At 38.5% G+C, this 19120-nt stretch overlaps 2 protein-coding genes across 5 annotated transcripts; one reads left to right on the forward strand and one right to left on the reverse strand.

Moving 5' to 3' along the window:
• LOC109724301 (protein IWS1 homolog 1) lies at positions 2695–7131 on the forward strand. The gene is made up of 11 exons (XM_020253077.1): positions 2695–2916; positions 3015–3498; positions 4112–4231; positions 4476–4696; positions 4815–4944; positions 5125–5187; positions 5273–5350; positions 5554–5645; positions 5750–5815; positions 5966–6119; positions 6569–7131. Exons 1-11 carry the CDS (start codon positions 2897–2899, stop codon positions 6665–6667), a joined length of 1527 nt encoding a protein of 508 aa, XP_020108666.1. The 5' UTR covers positions 2695–2896; the 3' UTR covers positions 6668–7131.
• LOC109724131 (telomere repeat-binding protein 5-like) lies at positions 8465–14086 on the reverse strand. 4 transcript variants are annotated; one of them, XM_020252830.1, is made up of 11 exons: positions 13769–14086; positions 12331–12498; positions 11570–12233; positions 11291–11464; positions 11133–11198; positions 10949–11028; positions 10524–10765; positions 9874–10194; positions 9712–9775; positions 8935–9162; positions 8465–8843 (listed from the first exon to the last, which is right to left on the reverse strand). In XM_020252830.1, the coding sequence occupies exons 2-10, from the start codon at positions 12409–12411 to the stop codon at positions 8965–8967; spliced, it is 1890 nt and encodes a 629-aa protein (XP_020108419.1). In that variant the 5' UTR covers positions 12412–12498; positions 13769–14086; the 3' UTR covers positions 8465–8843; positions 8935–8964. The 4 variants fall into 4 exon arrangements, with proteins under 4 accessions (XP_020108419.1, XP_020108418.1, XP_020108417.1 ...); XM_020252829.1 differs by having other exon boundaries at positions 8465–8847; XM_020252828.1 differs by adding an exon at positions 13129–13189 and having other exon boundaries at positions 8476–9162.

Below are 19120 nucleotides of genomic sequence, written 5' to 3' on the forward strand. Positions count from 1 at the left end.
AAAAAAAAAAAATTATTTTCTATTATACCATGGAATATATAACAATACTCAATTCAGCTACCACATTATTCCAAATAAAATACTTAAAGCTTTTAACTGCCATATTATTTCATAAGTGACGTAGTAATGATTTTGTTATTATATTGTCTCACGGGCAAGCATATTTTGATTGTAAAATTGACTAAATCTTTCATATTTTATATAAAAATAAGAATATTTATTCAAGTAAATTTTTTTTATGAAGTATTTTGTAAGTAATCTGTAATTTAAAATTATTTTATTTTACTGTTATTATTCTACTGGGTGATCAATTGAAATAGGCCAATTTGCATAAAAAATTCACTTATTTTGGGCTTTTGCAAAATCGGGTCACTTTTTTTGTTTTTGCAGATTCGGCCCGCTTTTTCAGCAAACTGACCAAAATACTCTTTTTACTTTTTATCTTTCCTCTTTCTCTCTCCTCTTCGTTTCTCTCGTTCTTTTTTCTCGCCGGCAGAGCGGAGGCGGAAACGGTCCGTCTCGCCGCTCACCCTCACTCTCTCGCTCTCGCCCTCGCCCTTGCCCTCGTCCACGCACCCCCCACCTTCCTCGCCTCCAACCCCGCCAAGGCCGCGCCGCGACTTTTTTTTTTTTTGCTTTTTTCTTTTCTTTTCTTCTCCGACTCTTCTCCACCGTCTCCGACGACGACGCTTCTCTCGTCCTTCCCTGCCCTTCTCATCTCTCCCTCTCCCTCATTCTCTGCCGCCTCAGACGACGATGCATCTTCGCCGGCGCCGACGTCGACACCGTGGAGGTCACTGCGGCGCTACAGGCTCGGAGCGGGGGTCCTTAGCGGCGTCGTCACCGGCACCGTGGCTGTTGGCAGAGAGGGTGACAAAAAAAAATTATAGAAAAAACGGGAAAAAAATAAAGATAAAAAATTATATAAAAGGAAGGATGAACATGAAATTGCATCGTTAACTACAAAAAAAATTATAAGTTGCACTACTTAAGATGTAAACTGCAGTTTTTAGATGAAAACTACACTCTTTAAACAAAAATTACACTCTTTGAGAGATATTTACATTGTTTCTCTTCTTATTACACTATTTTAGATGTAAACTGCATCCATTAAGATGAAAGTTACACTCTTTAAATAAAAGTTGTACTGTTTCTCCTCTTGTTGCACCATTTTTCCTCTTGTTACACTGTTTTTTATCTTAAACTGCACCTTTTAAGAGATATTTATACTGTTTCTCCTCTTGTTGCACCATTTCTGTGTAAACAAGAGGAGAAATAGTACAACAAGAGAAGAAACAGTGCAACAAGAGGAGAAACTGCATTATTTTAAGAGATATATATATTGTTTCTCCTCTTGTTGCACCATTTCTGTGTAAACAAGAGGAGGAAACAGTGTAACAAGAGGAGAAACTGCACTATTTTAAGAGATATATATACTGTTTCTCCTCTTGTTGCACTATTTCTGTATAAACAAGAGGAAAAATAGTGCAACAAGAGAAGAAATTATACTGTTTTAAGAGATATATCTACTGTTTCTTCTCTTGTTGCACTGTTTCTCCTCCTGTTGCACCATTTCTGTGTAAACAATAGGAGAAATAGTGCAACAAGAGGAGAAACAATGCAATAAGAGGAGAAACTGCACCCTTTCAAGAGATATTTATACTGTTTCTCCTCTTGTTGCACTGTTTCTCCTCTTGTTGTATCATTTCTGTGTAAACAAGAGGAGAAGTAGTGCAACAAGAGGAGAAACAGTGCAACAAGAGGAGAAATAGTATAAATATCACTTAAAAGGATGCAGTTTAAGATAAAAAAAAGTATACTTTTCGTTCAAAAAGTATAATTTTTATCTTAAAGCAGCAGTTTACATATTAAATAGTGCAACTTATAATTTTTTTTGTAATTAACGAAACAATTTCATCTTCATCCTTCTTTTTATATAATTTTTTATCTTTATTTTTTTTCTATTTTTTCTATAATTTTTTTGTCATCTTCTCTACCAACAGCTACGGTGCCGGTGACGACGCCGTTAAGGACCCCCCGCTCTGAGGCTGTAACGCCGCAGTGACCTCTACGGTGTCGACGTCGGCGCCGGCGAAGATAAATCATCGTCGGAGGTGGCAGAAAATGAGGGAGAGGGAGAGATGAAAAGGGCGGGAAAGGGCGAGTGGCGTCGTCGTCGAAAACGGTGGAGAAGAGTCGGAGAAGAAAAGAAAAGAAAAAAGCAAAAAAAAAAAGTCGCAGCGCGGCCTTGGCGGGGTCGGAGGCGAGGAAGGTGGGGGGTGCATGGACGAGGACAAGGGCGAGGGCGAGAGCATGAAGGTAAGAGGCGAGATGGACCGTTTTTGCCTCCGCTCTGCCTCCGCTCTGCCGGCGAGAAAAGAAAAAAGAACGAGAGAAACGAAGAAGAGAGAGAAAGAGAAAAGAGAAAAAGTAATAAGGGTATTTTGGTCAGTTTGCTGAAAAAGCGGACCGAATCTGTAAAAACGAAAAAGGTTGCCCGATTTTGCAAAAGCCCAAAATAAGTGGATTTTTTATACAAATTTGCCATTGAAATATAATGTGGATTAATAATTAATAATAATAATAATAATAATTACTGATCCGATTCTAATTCCTAAATTAGAGTCCGAGTAGAACTCGGAGACGGGATAAATTAGTAACATCTATATATAATAATTTACCCCAGCAGGTTTATTTCGATCACACTTCAATCCCATACATTTTTTTGGTTCCCGTCGCCTTGTTCCTCACCAAAAACCCAAAACACCCGCCGCCCTAATCGCCACCTCGCATCAACGATCGAGATCTCGAGAGCACTCTCTCCATCCGTCTAGGGTTTCGTCCTCCTCGCGCGATCCCCCCCATCGCCACCCTCTCCATCTAGGGTTTGGCTGCCATGGACTACGCGAGCGATCCGTACGCCTCGCTCTGCCCCCTTCAAACCCTAATATCGTTGTCCTTTGCCTCTCTTCTCCTCCGATCGTGATCTAGGGTTTCGTGTTTTGGTATCGCAGGTACGTGGACGAGGACGGAGAGCCCCTCATGGACCCCGACGCGCCGCCCTCCGACGGCGAGCCCTCGCCCGGCCCCGGCGGATTCCCGGGCGATGACGACGAGGATGACGATTGGCGGCGCGAGCGGTCCCCGACGCCTGTGCTGGGATCGTCGGCGGCGGCGGAAGGGAAGGGCGGGAAGCCGAGGAAGCGGCTGGTGAAGAAGGGCGCTAAGGAGGGATCGCCGGATCGCAGCGGAACCCCGCCGATGTCGTTCGCCGGAGATGATCTGAACGATTGGGAGGACGAGCCTTCGTCCTCCTCGAAGAAGAGGAAGTCCTCCTCATCCTCCAAGGGGGAAGGGAGCGGGAAGAAGGAGAGGAGAAAGAATATGGAGAGGTTGGCGGAGAAGGGATCCAAATCCGGATCGAAGGGTTCTAGGGATCACGGTGGTGAACAGGAGATGAAAGAACTGTGGGACACCATTGCCGGCGGTGATTCAGAGGTGCGCAGATCAATCTTGTTACTTTATTATTTCCCCAATTGCTGTTATATCCAAGTACTTAATTTCCCTTTTGATTATTTGGAATTTTGTTGGTGATTAGTAATTTTAGGAATTGGTGACTTCAAATTGATCTTTCTTTTCTCTGTATGGATTAGGCGTGATTTTGATATGTGTTTATCTTAGCAATGCTTAAAATGCGTTCATAGTTAGCTACTCATTAAACTAAGGTCGGCTAAAGCAAATTCTCTTTGTAGAGTTCATCTTCTCTGCTAGAGTGCTTTGTTTTCTCAAAGCTCATGTGCAAAAATAAAGTAGAATGGCGAAGCTATGTCGTTAATAAATTGGACAAATTTTATGTAGAATTTTAATTGTAACTGTAATTTTAATTCTCTCGGCTGCTTTAGTTATATAAAGATGTATAACTAAGCAGTCAAGAGAAGTAAAATTCTGGTTTCTGGGGTTTTGACGCTCCTGAAACTCATTCTTCGTCAACTTCACGATGCAAGTTTCTATTGCTACATTGCTGCAAATTCCCAAGAATGTGCGTCCTCTAGCTGGTTGTATAATCAAGTCAAGGCACTTAAATTAATTTTACTCTATGTGAATGGAACAGGATGACCAAGAGGGTGCTAGAACTCTTGACGATGATGCTTTCATCGATGATAGTGGAGTTGATCCTGCTGATCGCTATGGCAGTGACAACGAGGCTGTTTCTGCTGGCGATCATCCTCAGGTTTGTTCTTCATTCTGCCTTTGGCCTATATACTGCATGCCTCCTGTTCACTGCCATCCTTTTATTCTCTTCAAGAGAACATATGACTCGATAGTAGCAGCATAATGCTTTTCTTCTGCACAATGGCATTTGCCTTTGCTTTTCAACGGGCAAGAAGCTACAGTGATACTTTTTTTTTTCCTACTGACATTCTATCATTCCTTTTCTGATAGTAGAATTAATCCATCTATTTGCATAATTACAGGCTGAAGTGGGTGAGGAAGATGATGAAATTAACCAACTTTTAAAGGGAGGAAAGAAGAAAAAGAAGAATGAAAAATCACCAGCTGAGATTGCGATGATAGTAGAGCATCTCATGGCTGAGCTTGAAGTAGTTGCCGAGGAGGATGCTGAACTGAATAGGCAATCAAAACCTGCTATTAATAAACTAAGGAAGCTGCCACTGCTTATTGAAGTTCTCTCAAAGTAAGTTAAGCTGGCTGTGGCCAAAAATTTAGATTTTTGCTCAAACTACATTATTTTTTCTTATTCTTGATGTAGTCGCAGTGTTTCATGAGTTCTCACAATTTTTCCAATGTTGCAGAAAAAAGCTACAGCAAGAATTTTTAGATCATGGAGTGCTAACTCTGCTGAAGAACTGGCTTGAGCCCCTTCCCGATGGAAGTTTGCCGAACATGAATATTCGATCTGCAATACTGAAGCTGCTTACTGATGTAAGTAATAACTTTCATTTTTCATTCCCACTATTTGGCTACTTGTTTATTGTAATATTTGAGCATTACTCGTTTTTAGTTATACTGCTCATGTTTTCATAATTTGTATGTTTATTGAGTTTATGGACGTAGAAACCTGTTTACATACTTTCTTATTTAATTTGTTCTATTGTGGTGCAGTTTCCTATTGATTTGGAGCAATACGACAGGAGAGAGCAGCTGAAGAAGAGTGGTCTCGGGAAGGTTTGCCCTCTCAGTAGTTTGTTAGAAAGTTCTGTATGAGATAGAAGTGTATGCTCGTTAACGCCTACGTCATACTTATGTGCAGGTCATTATGTTTTTGTCGAAGTCTGATGAAGAGACTACAGCGAATAGAAAACTGGCAAAAGAATTGGTTGATAAATGGGTAGGTATAATTTTCTATTGGAGCTAGTTGGTGCACATTTGATGAGTGCACTTTCCCTTTGTTCTTTCAATTAGCCATGTATTATATTGTTTCTCTTTTACTAGTTGCACTGTTCATGTTTCTAGTTGCTACTGTTTAACCTGAAGAAACGGAGGACATTTATAATAAGTTCATATCTTATTTTTATGAATTCAAAATTGCAGAGTCGGCCTATATTCAACAAGAGCACTAGGTTTGAGGATATGAGGAGCTTTGACGATGAGAGAGTTCCTTATCGAAGGCCAGCACATAAGAAGTAAATAGCTCTTAATATTGCTTTATTTTTTGTTGTTAACTCGAGCTGTTTTATGTTGCTGACCTTTTTTGTGCATTGTGTTGCTTTTTTATTTTACAATGAAGGCCCATATCGAGTGATGCTGGACTCCAATCTAGAGATGACGATCTTGATTTAGCTGAGTTCTCACAGTAAGATTTTATGACCTTGGAACCTGCTTTGTATTCCAATTGTTTTAATTTGTAGTCAAATACCTTTCTTTTCCCTTTTTTTCCCCCCTAATTTATGCCTTTCTATTTTTTGTGGTGTGGATCTGATCTCTGCTTTTAATGTGACGCCAGGGGCCGGAAGAGTGGCCAATCAGCTTCGAGGCAACATGCTTCTAGGCCAGAAGCATTACCCTTGGATTTTGTTGTGCGTCCTCAATCTAAGATTGATCCAGAGGAAATTAGGGCGCGGGCTAAGCAAGTTGTGCAAGATCAACGGCGGTTGAAGGTTGGTTTTCTGATTCTATGACTACTAACATATTCTTGCTGTTTTTCTACTGAAAATAGAACAGCCCCAAAAAATTTAAAATAACCTTGAACAATTTCTTTTGCCAAGTGGAGTGGAATATTCCTCATTGATGCTCGCCCAACATATATTTCAAATATATGATGAAATAATATAGTAACCTTTTTGAACCTCTGGTCGTCTAACTAGGGTTCATAGGCCACATCTTAGAAGTGCTTGTAGACATATTCCGGCCTAAGAAAAGTAATGCTGATAGGGTAGTATAGGAGAACATTGGAGCAATGGCGATCACAGATGCTTATGAAAGGACTTAAGTGATATCTATTGCGTTTTAACAGTCTTGTTTTTCCTTTTTTCCTCGTTGTTTTCATATTATTGGATTTAAAATTTGTGGACGAGCATATCATAATGTTTGTTTGGTTGATATGCAGATGAACAAGAAGCTGCAGCAGCTAAAGGCACCCAAAAAGAAGCAGCTTCAAGCATCAAAGCTCAGCGTGGAGGGCCGCGGGATGGTCAAATACTTATAATCCGCAAACGTTGTGGGGCGTGAGATGTTTAATTATCACTATGACTACCAATGACAAGTAATATTGCCTGCGTCATATTTCTCATTACATCAATTTATATTCTGCTAGCATGATGGTGGAAAAGATCTGCGTTCAATCAGTGGGCGGCGAAACAATCTAAAGGTTAATGCGTGTGTAAATCTCTGTTCTAGATATATATGTGGGGAAATTATCTCTATCCTCGATATTTATAGGGAAATTATCGATCTATGGTCCGTGTGTCTTGGAGGAGGATTTCATTGAAAATAATAACTATATATTCAGAGCCATTCGGAGGCTTGAGGCAGGTTTACTTTGCACCTTTACCAAATGTAGAGTTGTTCAATCAAATGATTGGGAAGTCAATAGCAGATATCATGGCGAAAGGTCCATTTCTCTTGTTTGAATATTCCTTTTCTGATATGTAATTTGATCATTTTGCTCAAGCCGAGTCCTAGTAGTTAGATCTAATCGTAGTGTAGTAATTATTACACTATTTTGTGCTGTGTGGTGTTCAATCGCATGTTCCTTCAAAATATACAACACACATTATTCCTGCTTTCAAGCCGTAATTTAGAACGGCAACTTACTTTCCTGGGAAGGAATTAACATCTTTAGCTGTCGCGAGGCATTCGATTGGTTACGTTGCAGGTGAAAAACTATTCTTCTAGATAAGAGGTGTAGTCTCTTTCCAATGAAAACTGGCTACGCCTCCATTGTTGTTGAAACACGCACGGATGTGAAAACTTCATGAGTGTGGATCACCTAAGCTTCAAACGGTTCACGCTATATATATATATATATATATATACTTTATATATAGATTACATTAGCACCATATAAAGTAATAATTTTACTCTTTCAAAAATATAAAAAACACGAAGCAATTGATGATAGAGCCACTTGTTACTTACCTGTAACCCTCCGGAATCTCCTATAAACTAATGCTGATATAAAATAACATCTCATGGGCCTAACATGAACAGCTGGATATATATATATATAGTCCTCTATTAGAGAGATAAAGTTTGAAAAACATTAAATTAATGTTGTGGGTAGAGATATGCATATGTGTTGCTCTCTTCGGCTACAACAGTGGCATGTGACGGTGAGCTCACTCGAAGCTGGGCCCAGGCTGTTTTATTCAGTAGCCTGTTCCTCTATATAAAAGTTAAAATCTCCAAAGCAGAGCACGAGACCCAACATGGGCCATGCTGAGGTTGCAAGGAACAACACGATAGAGGTGGCACCTTTTTTAGAGTTTCTTTTTGACCTCGTGCTTGTTCTTATATACTGTGAGATTCGTTTCAGTATAAGGATTGTTTGAATGAAATAGCATCTTTGAGCTAAAATAATGCTTTTGGATATGCTCAAATATCTCTGAAAATATTATTGATGAATTAGCATTACTCTTAGTTCGTCACTGATCATCGTTCGAGAAAAGTTCTATAGCTACTAATTTGTTGTATTGACAATAGATGTGTCAGAGTACTAATCAATAATATTTGAGCGAACTATTAAGGAGGGGAATATTGGTTGAGACTTGGGAGTAGTGCTAATATTTAAGTTTCATCCTCTGATGCGAATTTTCTTTTATCTTTCAATAGAGCTTAATTCAATTTTGCCAAAGTTAAAGGTGGAATTTCCAAACAAACCACTATTAACTGTGCTGCACATGGAATAATTTGGCAAAAAAAAAGTATCCAAATCCATAGCCTTAAATCAACCCAGCAAGAAAATACTACTATCATAAAGAGAGATCACATGGACTCAATCATATTTCACGTGAATAAAATTGGTACAAATATAGTATATACTAAAAGAAACAATGTGATAAGCACGAGATTCTCTCTTAAAGAGTGTACAACAACAAAGTAATATACTAATATCCACCCTCCCCCTCACTTTTCCTTATCCCAATGTAACAAACTCCACAAAAAGAATGAATCGAATTGAATTTGATACCAATCTCTTCTCTTTACTCTTTTTTGACCCCTTCTACTTTAAACGCCACATGATACTGTGGCAACAAAGAATGGTGTTAATCACAGCAAACCTTTATTACACAGTTAAGCATCCTGCTAAATCATGTACAAGGCGCCAAAGCAATCCCCGTTCCCTTTGATTTAATTCACAAGGAGAGAGCGAAAGAACCACCCTGGCTTTTTGAAATTAAAAAAAAAAAATTGATAATAATTGGTGAGGGAACAAACAATAATACTACACAAATTGGTCAATTCCTATTGTACCTTCTTTTCTGAGGGAACTTTTTACAAGAATTAAATGTCCTCCTCGGCTAACGATTGGGCGATTAGTTGCGGTGGGCCCGATGCGGACTTGTACTGGAGCTTGGCCTGTTGCTGGGCCCAGTAGGCCTGGGCCGCGAGAACCCTATCGAGGAGCTCTTGCGGAACCGGCTCTCCTCGCCGTCGTTGAGGCGAGATCCGAGCCGTGTGAACCAACGTCTTCCACTTGTCCTGTTGAATGCAGAAAAAGTAATTCTTTTAGGGGGACTTTTGACGAAAATACTTTCGCCACGATTAGCACATGGATAGATTAAGGTAAACATGTTTGAATAGACCGGAGAATACTAATCAAAGACCGTAAACTCAAAGAGCTGGGAAGCTTCCGTCGGCTTCGTAAGATGCTATGACTTGGTTAAGATGAAAAATGATTGGCTTTATCCAGAATATATTATTAGTAAGTCGTATAGGAATAGGTTATCTTCTAATTCTATGTTGGATAAACCACTTGACCTTGTACGAGGGGAAGGTATACCACCTCTATTGCGTGTGAACCACAGCAACTATGTCAAAATTTAATACGTTAACTTACTTCCTAACTTGAAGGAACAAAATACCCTTTATTACACCGGAAAAATTCTAGATTTTACTTGTTCAAACGCCAGAAAAAGTGCAGGGTCAAAAGAAAAATGATGGAACAGATGACACGGCTTGTACTAAGTATAATACTATCTAAATTTGGCAAGATCTAATTTATGAAGCTGAAGCTGACAAAACCAATACCTTGAGATCGACGTAGGTTCGGTGCTTTGCATTGTCAAAGGCCCGAAGCTTAACATCGCGCCACCTGGACAAATTACAAAAACAACCCAATTTTGCCCCTCAGAAATCTATTATTCCAAACTTCAATTCGAAGAGGAGAATAGGTCAACACCAACAACGCACCTTCCAGTCCCGAGCTTCTCGACGGCCTGGACAAGCGCTTCCACCTCAGAGACGGAGAACGGCCTCCTGATCCTTCTCTGGGCGAGCTCCGACCGCCTCGACTTCCGCAAAGGAACAACGGCCAATGCCTCTGCATTCACAGGCGGGACTGGGACGATGGCTCGGGAATTTGAATTTTTATCACTATCAGGTGATGGATAATCGGCAGGAGAGTGAATTGAATCACGATCACTCTCGGCGCAGTTTGGTGTAGAAGTAAATAGTGGTTGCGAGTTGGGATCAGATGCCTCGTTATCCAAAGGGCATTCATCAGGCAAAATCCTGCATATCGAAATCAATATTGGCCAAAATTAGGTTCCTCTATGAGATTTCATTGATATATAATATATCGAAATTTAGCTAGCTATTAGGCTAAAATGCAGATAACCCCTTGATGATTTGCTATTTATCCCCTTGGTTCTGCAAATCTATGCATTGAAAAGCACTAGACTCTAGTAGGGGATTATCCTCAGTTATAATTATTTGAGGGCGAAAAGTGGAAATGTTCCGTAAATATCAGCAGTTATTTGAATTTGGCTACTATTGGAACTTGAAATTTTACTTCATCAATAACATATGGAGGAAGAGGGAAAAACAAGGTGTTTAATTACCTCGCTAATGGCTCAGTAACATCGCTGCTATCAAGGAAATTGGCATCTTCTTGTACTGTGAGTTCCACCGGATCTGGTGCTGAGTTGGGCTCCAAGGTAAAGCCCAAATTATTAAGGCCGCTGTGAGCAATGCCAGCTTGTTTTAGGGTTCGGTTATCATCTCTAATCTTCTTTCCCTCTAGAAGAACCCCGACAGATAGGCCACCCCCGAGAAAAGCTGTCACGGCCTCCATAACTGTTCTCTGCATTATAAAATTATAGCTATAAAACCAAATTGTTCATCACCTACTATAGGTATGTTGATCTGCTTATAGAAAGAATGGGGAGTACTAACTGAATTAAATCAACAGTGATTTATTGTTAGATCTCACAGTTATGAAGGGTAAAAGAAAATAAGAAACCAGAAATGCTCAAGAATCCAATACCTTCAATGATCCAACAGTAGCAGTTTCAGGGATCTCAATAAAAAGTTCAGGCACCTTAAAAGACTTGATACTTAGCTTCACTGGAAGAAAAAAAAAAAAAACAGTGTCAGAGTTTTACCAAGTCAGAAAACCCAGGTAGATTAAGTAAGTGTTAGCGAGTTCATTATTAACCCACATAGCATACCATGATCGTCTTTTGATTCAAATGATGGTATTTGAGGTGTCATGGAGGACGAAGTTGCCCCCTTCGCTGCAAAAATGAATGGAATCAGTTCAAAATAAATCTCCCAAAGAGGATATCAGGCTATTTTCTAATGCAAAGATAGATGTAACAAAACCAACCTCCATGAGAAGTTTCAAGCAAATCGCTTTCTTCGATCTTGATGCAGCCATTTGCATGAGATGGCAATATAGAACAATTCTTAAACAGCTTCCTCTTCTTGAAGGTACTCCTCTGTGTCCTTTGGCGAGTATAGAACATTCTCTTCTTATAAAAGACAGGTTTCGAATCTACATCTTTAAATTATAATGGAAAAGGATCAACTATCATTCGAATTTAAAAGCAACAACATTTATCATGAAGTAATCAAAGTACAAAAATTGATATCACGGCATTCATACCAGTGTTAGAAATCTCTCTGTCACGAAGCTGATCAGTAGCAACTTTCCGAGACTTGGATGCTAAAATTTTCCTCATCCTACGATTAAATGCCTTGCTATTTATGATGCTTCTACAGCCAGAAGAATTTTCGTCATCATCTCTATTTACAGCAAGTTCCTTTCCAACCTGATGCTTCGAAAAGGAACTCGAATGAGGATTATCACAATCTCTATACAGAGGCAATTCAGCGCTACTATCAGAGCTAACTAAACCATTAGAAGGCTTTACATCCAAATCCATCCGATCCACCAAACAATACATTTCAGGAGAACTACCATCCATTTCAGTTTTAACAATTCCTACTTCGCATTGTGGCGGCGTCTTTGGTCCATCTCCCTTATACTCGGAGCTAATCACTATTAGTTCCTTTTCATTAGAGCTAACCTGGTCAAAAGATTCGGCTATTAACGGCTTCAATTCATCAAACCGCTCCTGCTTAATATCATCCTTTGAAACAGTTAAATTAGGTTGATTTGTTAAGTTAGCCGAACTGGAAGAACTCTCTTTCTCTGTCAATAGTTTTCCAGCAACTGTGGCAAGGAGCTCGAATGCCTCAAGCGAGAACATTGGGCTGTTGTCGTCAGACTTCTTGTCGTCGCACTTCTTTCTAGCCGATCGTTTACCCTAGTATAGATGAAGAATTAGGGATGACAACAGAACTTCAAAATTGAATCGAAGAGCAAACAAATTAGGAGGGCATTTTATAAATAAATGTAAATACCTTAGCTGATTGCGGGAAATGTAGCATCGTTGGTGCACGATAGCTGCAGGATCCATGATCAGACCTCTTTTGAAACACCATATCTCGAATTATTCACAACAACAAGGAATTCAGCAACGATCAAGGAAGACGATGATCTTATCCATTAACTGTCTTTGAATAGAAAATCTGCAATTTATTATAGGGAAATACCATCAATTAATGAGCATACAACACTGAATTCGTGAGAAAAAAGTAATTTATTTGTGGATCAGCGGCGGGATTTTTAAACTCGAAACTGATTTCAATTAGCTCAGATCACAGATGGAATTGATTTTAGTACGATGACTCGAGATGATTTCAGAACCAAGGGCAAAACCTGAGGAAATGCCTCGTAAATAAATGAGATACTTAAATCTCAGAAAAAAGAAAAAAAACCTGATTGCGATTCAGAAATAAAGTTATTATGTCGAATCCAATTGACAAAACAAAAGAATAATTGATTTTTGCTCCCACCCTTGATGTTTAGAATTCAATATAAGAAGGAATAAGGGGTGGAGAGGTAACAAAATTGGCAATAGATCAAAACATTAAAAAAAGGGGGGAAAAAAAAAAAAGAAATGGAGGGAAAAATACCCGAAATTATGCTTACCCCATAAGAAACATCACAAATTCTTAAACCCAAAACCTCAAGAAGAAGAGGAACAGAAACCACATAAGAAGGAAAAAAAAAAAAAAAATTGGAGCGTATGGGAGGAGATCTTAACCCATGAACTCACGCAACTTAGAAAGGAAACGGAACAAAGATCTCAACTTTACCTAATCTTAGATCGAACTAATCAAACTTTTTTGGAATCTAACGTTCATCTCCATAAAATTCCTGAAATAAGAGAGGGGAATAGTTAGGGTTTTTAGGCCCGTTTTTAATGCGGAGATATCCTAAAATAACCACGAAACCCAACCACGAAGGGATCAAGACAAAAATCACATGCATAGGGATCCGTAAGGCTTAAGAAATTTAAAAAAGGTGCCAGATCCAAAACCCTAAGAAACGTAACACGTTAAAAACTAAAATCCCTGAACAGTAGATGCGATCTCGATCTTAATTCCCACAGATAAAATGACCCAAAATTCGAAATAAATGAATCAGAATCCCTTCTCCAAGAACAAAAATCCCCAAAAAACTACCGAAAAGGAGAACCTTTGGTACAATTCAACGAGATCGATCAAATGGCATCAAAATTATACGAAAAAATTAACCAAAATTGCATCATTGAAGCCCAATCGAACAATTAAACATCGAGATCAGAGAGAAACCCTTGATCCAAATCTGCACGACCTAAAGGAACAGATCGACTAAGAAAAGCAACAAAATCGAACAAAAAATGGATCAAAATTAAAGCTCCGAAACCCATCCGCACGCTTCCACCGAAAAAGGAGAACAATTCGACGAGCTCACCTTCTAGCAACCGATCGGCGACCAAAACCCTGGTCGAAAATCCCAATCTTTCCCTCCGATCGTCCAAAAACCCTCTTGATTCCACCAAAAAACCCCCAAAGAACCTCGGAAAAGAGCAGATCGGAGAATTCCTCCACAAAATTCCCAGATCCTCCGCAATTAAACGCTCGAATTCCGCCTCTTCAACGCCCAATTCCGCACAAAAAAACGTTTTCCCCAACAATTATTAATTTTTTTTATTCCTTCCCTTCTCCTCTCATTCTCGCTCTCTCCCCCACCTCTCTTTCGCTTCTGAGATCGCCAAAACCTCTCAAAACCACCTCTTTTGCTTAAACCCCCCGCTCTTATACATTTGACCCCTCACCACCGGCCCATCCCGTAAAACCCCCGCAAGTTTACCTGCTATAGCCGGTAATTCTAACCACCATGACCCATCGCCCAACTCCCTGCCTTCGAAATTTAGCCACGTGTCCATCTCGAAAAAACAAACGGTCATTTCAAAACCCTCTTCTTTAAAACATACGTATCTTTTAAAATTTAATCTTTTAAAATAAAATAACTATGAAAAAGTTTGGTTTGAGACGTGATGGAACACCGATTTCAAATTCTCAACTCTCTTTCCCAATTTGGAAAAATTTTCGCCTACGATTATATAAGGAGGTGCTTTTATGACAATATATATCGGATTACGACATTTGTCCCTCATCAAAGCTGCGGATTTAGTCTAATTAATTTAAGCCGTTGGATTGCTTTTTCGGTGCTTTACTCTTTATGGACCATTAAAATAAATTTTACTTTTACTTTTTGTGTGCCGTTACAATTTTTTTTAAAAAAAAATAAATTTTTTAGGTGTCGCAACGAGCACAAATGTAGAGAAATTGTGGATAAAGTTGAGTTATTTTCGGAGGTGTAATTAAACAAGAGAAAAAAAAAAAAAATTGTGGATGAGAAGAATTAGGAAGATGCTGAAAGGGATGCTAAGATTCCGGGCAAGAAAGGAGGAGCGCCAGAGAAAAATTAGATAAAATTTTATGGATCAAAGTTATTATCATAAACACCAAGTAAATTATTAAAATATTTATATAAATAATAAATATTTGTAAATAAAATTACATTTTTAAATAAATAATATTATTGTGAGTTTTGCTACTGTGCTTGCAAAAGCACTAATCTCTTGATGTTTGTAAATTTTTTACCGTCAGATTTACGCTTTTAATTATTTTCACCTGTTAAATTATACTATTCAACTAACAATCCACTCAACCCTTAAAAGCCCACATCACCCTAACCGTATATCTCTTAACTTAATGACGAAAAATCTACAAGCACCAATAACTTGATACCTTTAAAAGTATAGGAGCTCAATTCATATTATTGTTTTTGTAGAAACAATTATAATTTAACTTGGATCTTATCAGAGCTATCGAAATGTACTTGCATTTGTCGTTATATTTCCAAAAAAAATACTTGTACGTACTCAATATGGATTCATGTACGAGGAGTGTAAATTTTACATATTTTTGAATGTGCAGATAGCAGTATTATTTGATAGTATTTATATACCTATAATAATAATCTTTACGTGGAACTATAAAATTTTGAACTCTATTTTTTCGTTCATATACAAATTTGTTCGCCGGAGAGTTTTGAAAAATTGAAAGTTATGTAATGTCTCTTGCATGCTACAAATAAATTTCTAGATCTTCTTTTTCTTTATCAACTTGCTAATTGATATAGAACATGCCAATAAAATGGCGTATTCATTGAAAAGTCCATATCTGACATTTTCTTTTCTTTTCTTTTTTGTCTTTTTTTTCCCACATGTATTTGGGTTTTTATTTTGAAATTATTGTAAATTTGGGTTGTTCTTTGTAGGTTTTAAGTAGTTGATTTATCGTTCACGAGTGTATGTGTATCCATCATGCGGTTTTGCATAAGAACCATGTACGTATTTATCGTCTTGTTTGAGCCTCTATTTATTTTCCACATAACACGAATATTATTTTCCTACTATTTATTTATTTTAAAAACACAAAAAGAAAAAAAAACATAAAGCTCGTAATTTTTGAGAAGGGGGATGGACGATGGGGACCCGATCCCGCGAGCAGGACCGTTAATTCTAACGGGAGCGACGCTGACGTGGCTAGGGCGACAGCCACGAGAGGAAACGGCGTTAAATACGGGGGTAAACTGTAAAGAGGTGGGGTGGTGGCGAAGCGCGTGGTGGGCGTTGGCGGTGGTGCGCTGTTGCTGTTGTTTGCGGGACCCGCGACCCCGTCCACGGCACCAGCGGATGCGGGGCACGGCTTGGTTATCCCGTCCAATTGGGCCCGGCCCAATGGGCCGTTCCTCTGGAGCCCACATCGGGCGCCTGGGTTTTGCCCGAGCGGGTCCCACTGCCGCCACGTGTCCTCTACGAACAGAGGATGAATCTGTACCGTACAGCTTAGATATCGGNTTTTTTTTTTTTTTTTTTTGTAAGAACTTAGAAAATCTATGCTTAATCAGTAATCACATAAGCAAATTAAACAATTTGAAATTAAATTTCAGATGATTCTCAGTGTCATGGTTCCGAAAAAGGAGTAGTGGAAAAGGATTCGATTTGAGACGCAAATGCAACTCCAGTAGCATGCAGTGTGACCTAAGCCAGCTTCAAATTGACTCGACCTGTACGGATGGGCCCCGGAAAAAGCGCCTTCCGAACTAACTCGTGGACGTAGCCATGCTCGAGCATAATCCAACAGTGTACAAAAACCGTGTCAGAAATGTTTTTCACTTGGATCGATGTTGTGGGGTCGAGTTAGTGATGGACCCAACTGATCGGTCAGCTTTTCAGGCTCTAACATACATTACATAACATCGTTCGAAGTTGGAAAAGGCCTCTCCAAACCGGCCGGCCACCCGTTCGATCGCGACTTTACTAAAAAAAAGCATCCTAATATATAAGATCTCGCTGAGACAGTATGGTTAATTGTCAGATACACGACCTCGCGTTCGATTCTTAAAAACCTTCAGTCTAATGTTAAAATTGTTGTTCGAATTTTAGGAGCTCAACTGGACAATGGATTCAGTAAAGCCAAGTGAACAAGAATAGGATGTTTTTATTTATTTATTTGTTGATGGAATCTTGCGACGAGTGGGGTGGCCTCCGCGGATTCCCCATATATGATCATTGTATATATAGTTGTCATGTAAAGTGAATGAAGTGAGATCTAGAGAGAAAAGAATAATATATAAATATATATATATATAAAAGAATATAAAAGAACTCTCATAAGAAGAAGCTAAGAAGCGTGACGCCGCTATTTATTCGGTCGGTGTTGCGTTAGAGCCAGATCTTAATCCCTTGATAAAGTCGTATCCAATGTGTTACTCTTTACAAGCTCTATAAAGTCTTAAGGACAGCTCAGGACAAAAAGAGAGTCCCATACGTAACAGTAATGCCACCTACATTCATGAATATGTAATTTAATTATTATTTCTTTTTGTTTTTTTTATCTCTATCAAAGTTCATTACAAATATGATTCTTACTGCATGCCTTTTTATTTCCGGAAAATCACTGTGGGCTCGTTTACATTATCTTTTCATCTATATATACCGTAGTAAAGTAATTGTTATGATGCATTGAACATCAAATTTAGAACTTAAAACACTATTTAGCTAGCTAATAGGCACCTGAAAAAGAACAATAGACATATGCAGCGGATAGATAAATTGTGTTATTGATTTCCAATCTTTCTTTAATTTTTCATTTCGATTGTACAGAAGCTTATTTCAGCTTTTCAATTCAACCAAAAGCCCTGCAAGCAATTATCCAAGTTGTCCCTTTTTTTTTTGCCTTTTATCTTTCCATATGAATGATGACCAGTTATGATCATTTTGGGCATCTTGCTACAGCCCCACTTTAATCTTTTTTACCAAACATAAGAAAAACAAAATGGTCACATCAATAAGAATATCTAATTAGCTTTGTATCAACGTTCCTTGTTGTGAATTTTGGGTAGATCTACATATCTATATATCCATGCGTATCTTATATTTATAATTCATAAGAGTTATCGACCATTCCTATAACAAATAGCAAAAGGTTTGGTGGTTGGTACCCAAGACCCAGGTTCGAATCCTACTTGATTCACATTTTCAGCGAAGTTTATTTCTAAATGAAAAAAAAGAAGCAGGTGACGTACTATCTATTTCTCAAAAAAAAAAGAAAAGAAAAAAGAAGATAATTTATAGGAGTTGGACTACTAAAGAAGCCACAAGTATAAGAGAGGACTTTTTGTGAGAACCTTGGCACAAAAAAAAAAAAGAAAAAAAAAAAGGGGGGGGGAGAAACATGCATGGATCGAGATTGCTTGACGTAAGGGGAAGCCCCATATGCCTACTGGGTTGTGTGCTCGGCTCTCCTATAACTAGTTGTGCCAGATCCCTCACAAGCAACCTTTTATGCCCTGCCCACGTGCCCCTGCATGCACATTAAAATAGCTTGGAGAGTTGGGTTTTGCCTCCTCCTCAGCATGTATCTCTCTCTCTCTCTCTCTCTCTCTCTCTCTCTCTCTCTCTATATATATATATATATATCCCTGTTCATTTATTATGTGTTAATTACTAGTTACTTTGTAGTTTAGAGCTTAAGGTTTAGGGTTTATGTGAAAGCATGAGTTGGTAATTTATTTGTTGTGAAAGATGATATGATTAATGCATTGTTCACTTTTTAATTAAGAGTATTCAAAGGATTATTGAATGAAGAAGGTAACATGTTAGCTTTCTTTCAAAAAAAAAGTATTCTGAGGAATAAAATCTAGGCTGAAGTCACTACAACAGAATTAGGTTATAGGGACACATGTTTGGAACACTTTTGAGTAAGTGTCACATTTATGCTAAAACTTAAAAACACATCTACTAATATCTAAATATAAAGCACAATCCAACTAAAAATAAAAGATTACTCTACTCAACCGATCACACACAGTCCATTTGGCCCAATTACAAATAAAAAAAAAAAAATCAATTACCATTTTTTCTTTTCTCTCCACTCAATCCACTGAAATTCTAGACGAAGAGCCTTTACTGTCGTCCTCCTCCGCCACCGCAGCCAACGAGATAGAGTTTCGGCAGTTGCTAAATGCTTAAATAAGTGTTGATAAATTAGCAACACTCTTTTAGGTTATAGCGACACTCTTTAACTGTCACTATATACCTAGCGTCTCCACATATAGCAACACTTTTTAAAAGTATCGGTAATTTTAGCTAGCAGTACTTTTTTATCATGTACCTACATTTAAAAGTGTCGCTATAGATCGTTTTTGTTGTAGTGAGTGAGTAGTTTCTCGCTTTGTATGTGAGGACAC

The sequence above is a fragment of the Ananas comosus genome, linkage group 18 (genome assembly GCF_001540865.1).
Source record: "Ananas comosus cultivar F153 linkage group 18, ASM154086v1, whole genome shotgun sequence".
In the NCBI taxonomy this organism is placed as follows: domain Eukaryota; kingdom Viridiplantae; phylum Streptophyta; class Magnoliopsida; order Poales; family Bromeliaceae; genus Ananas; species Ananas comosus.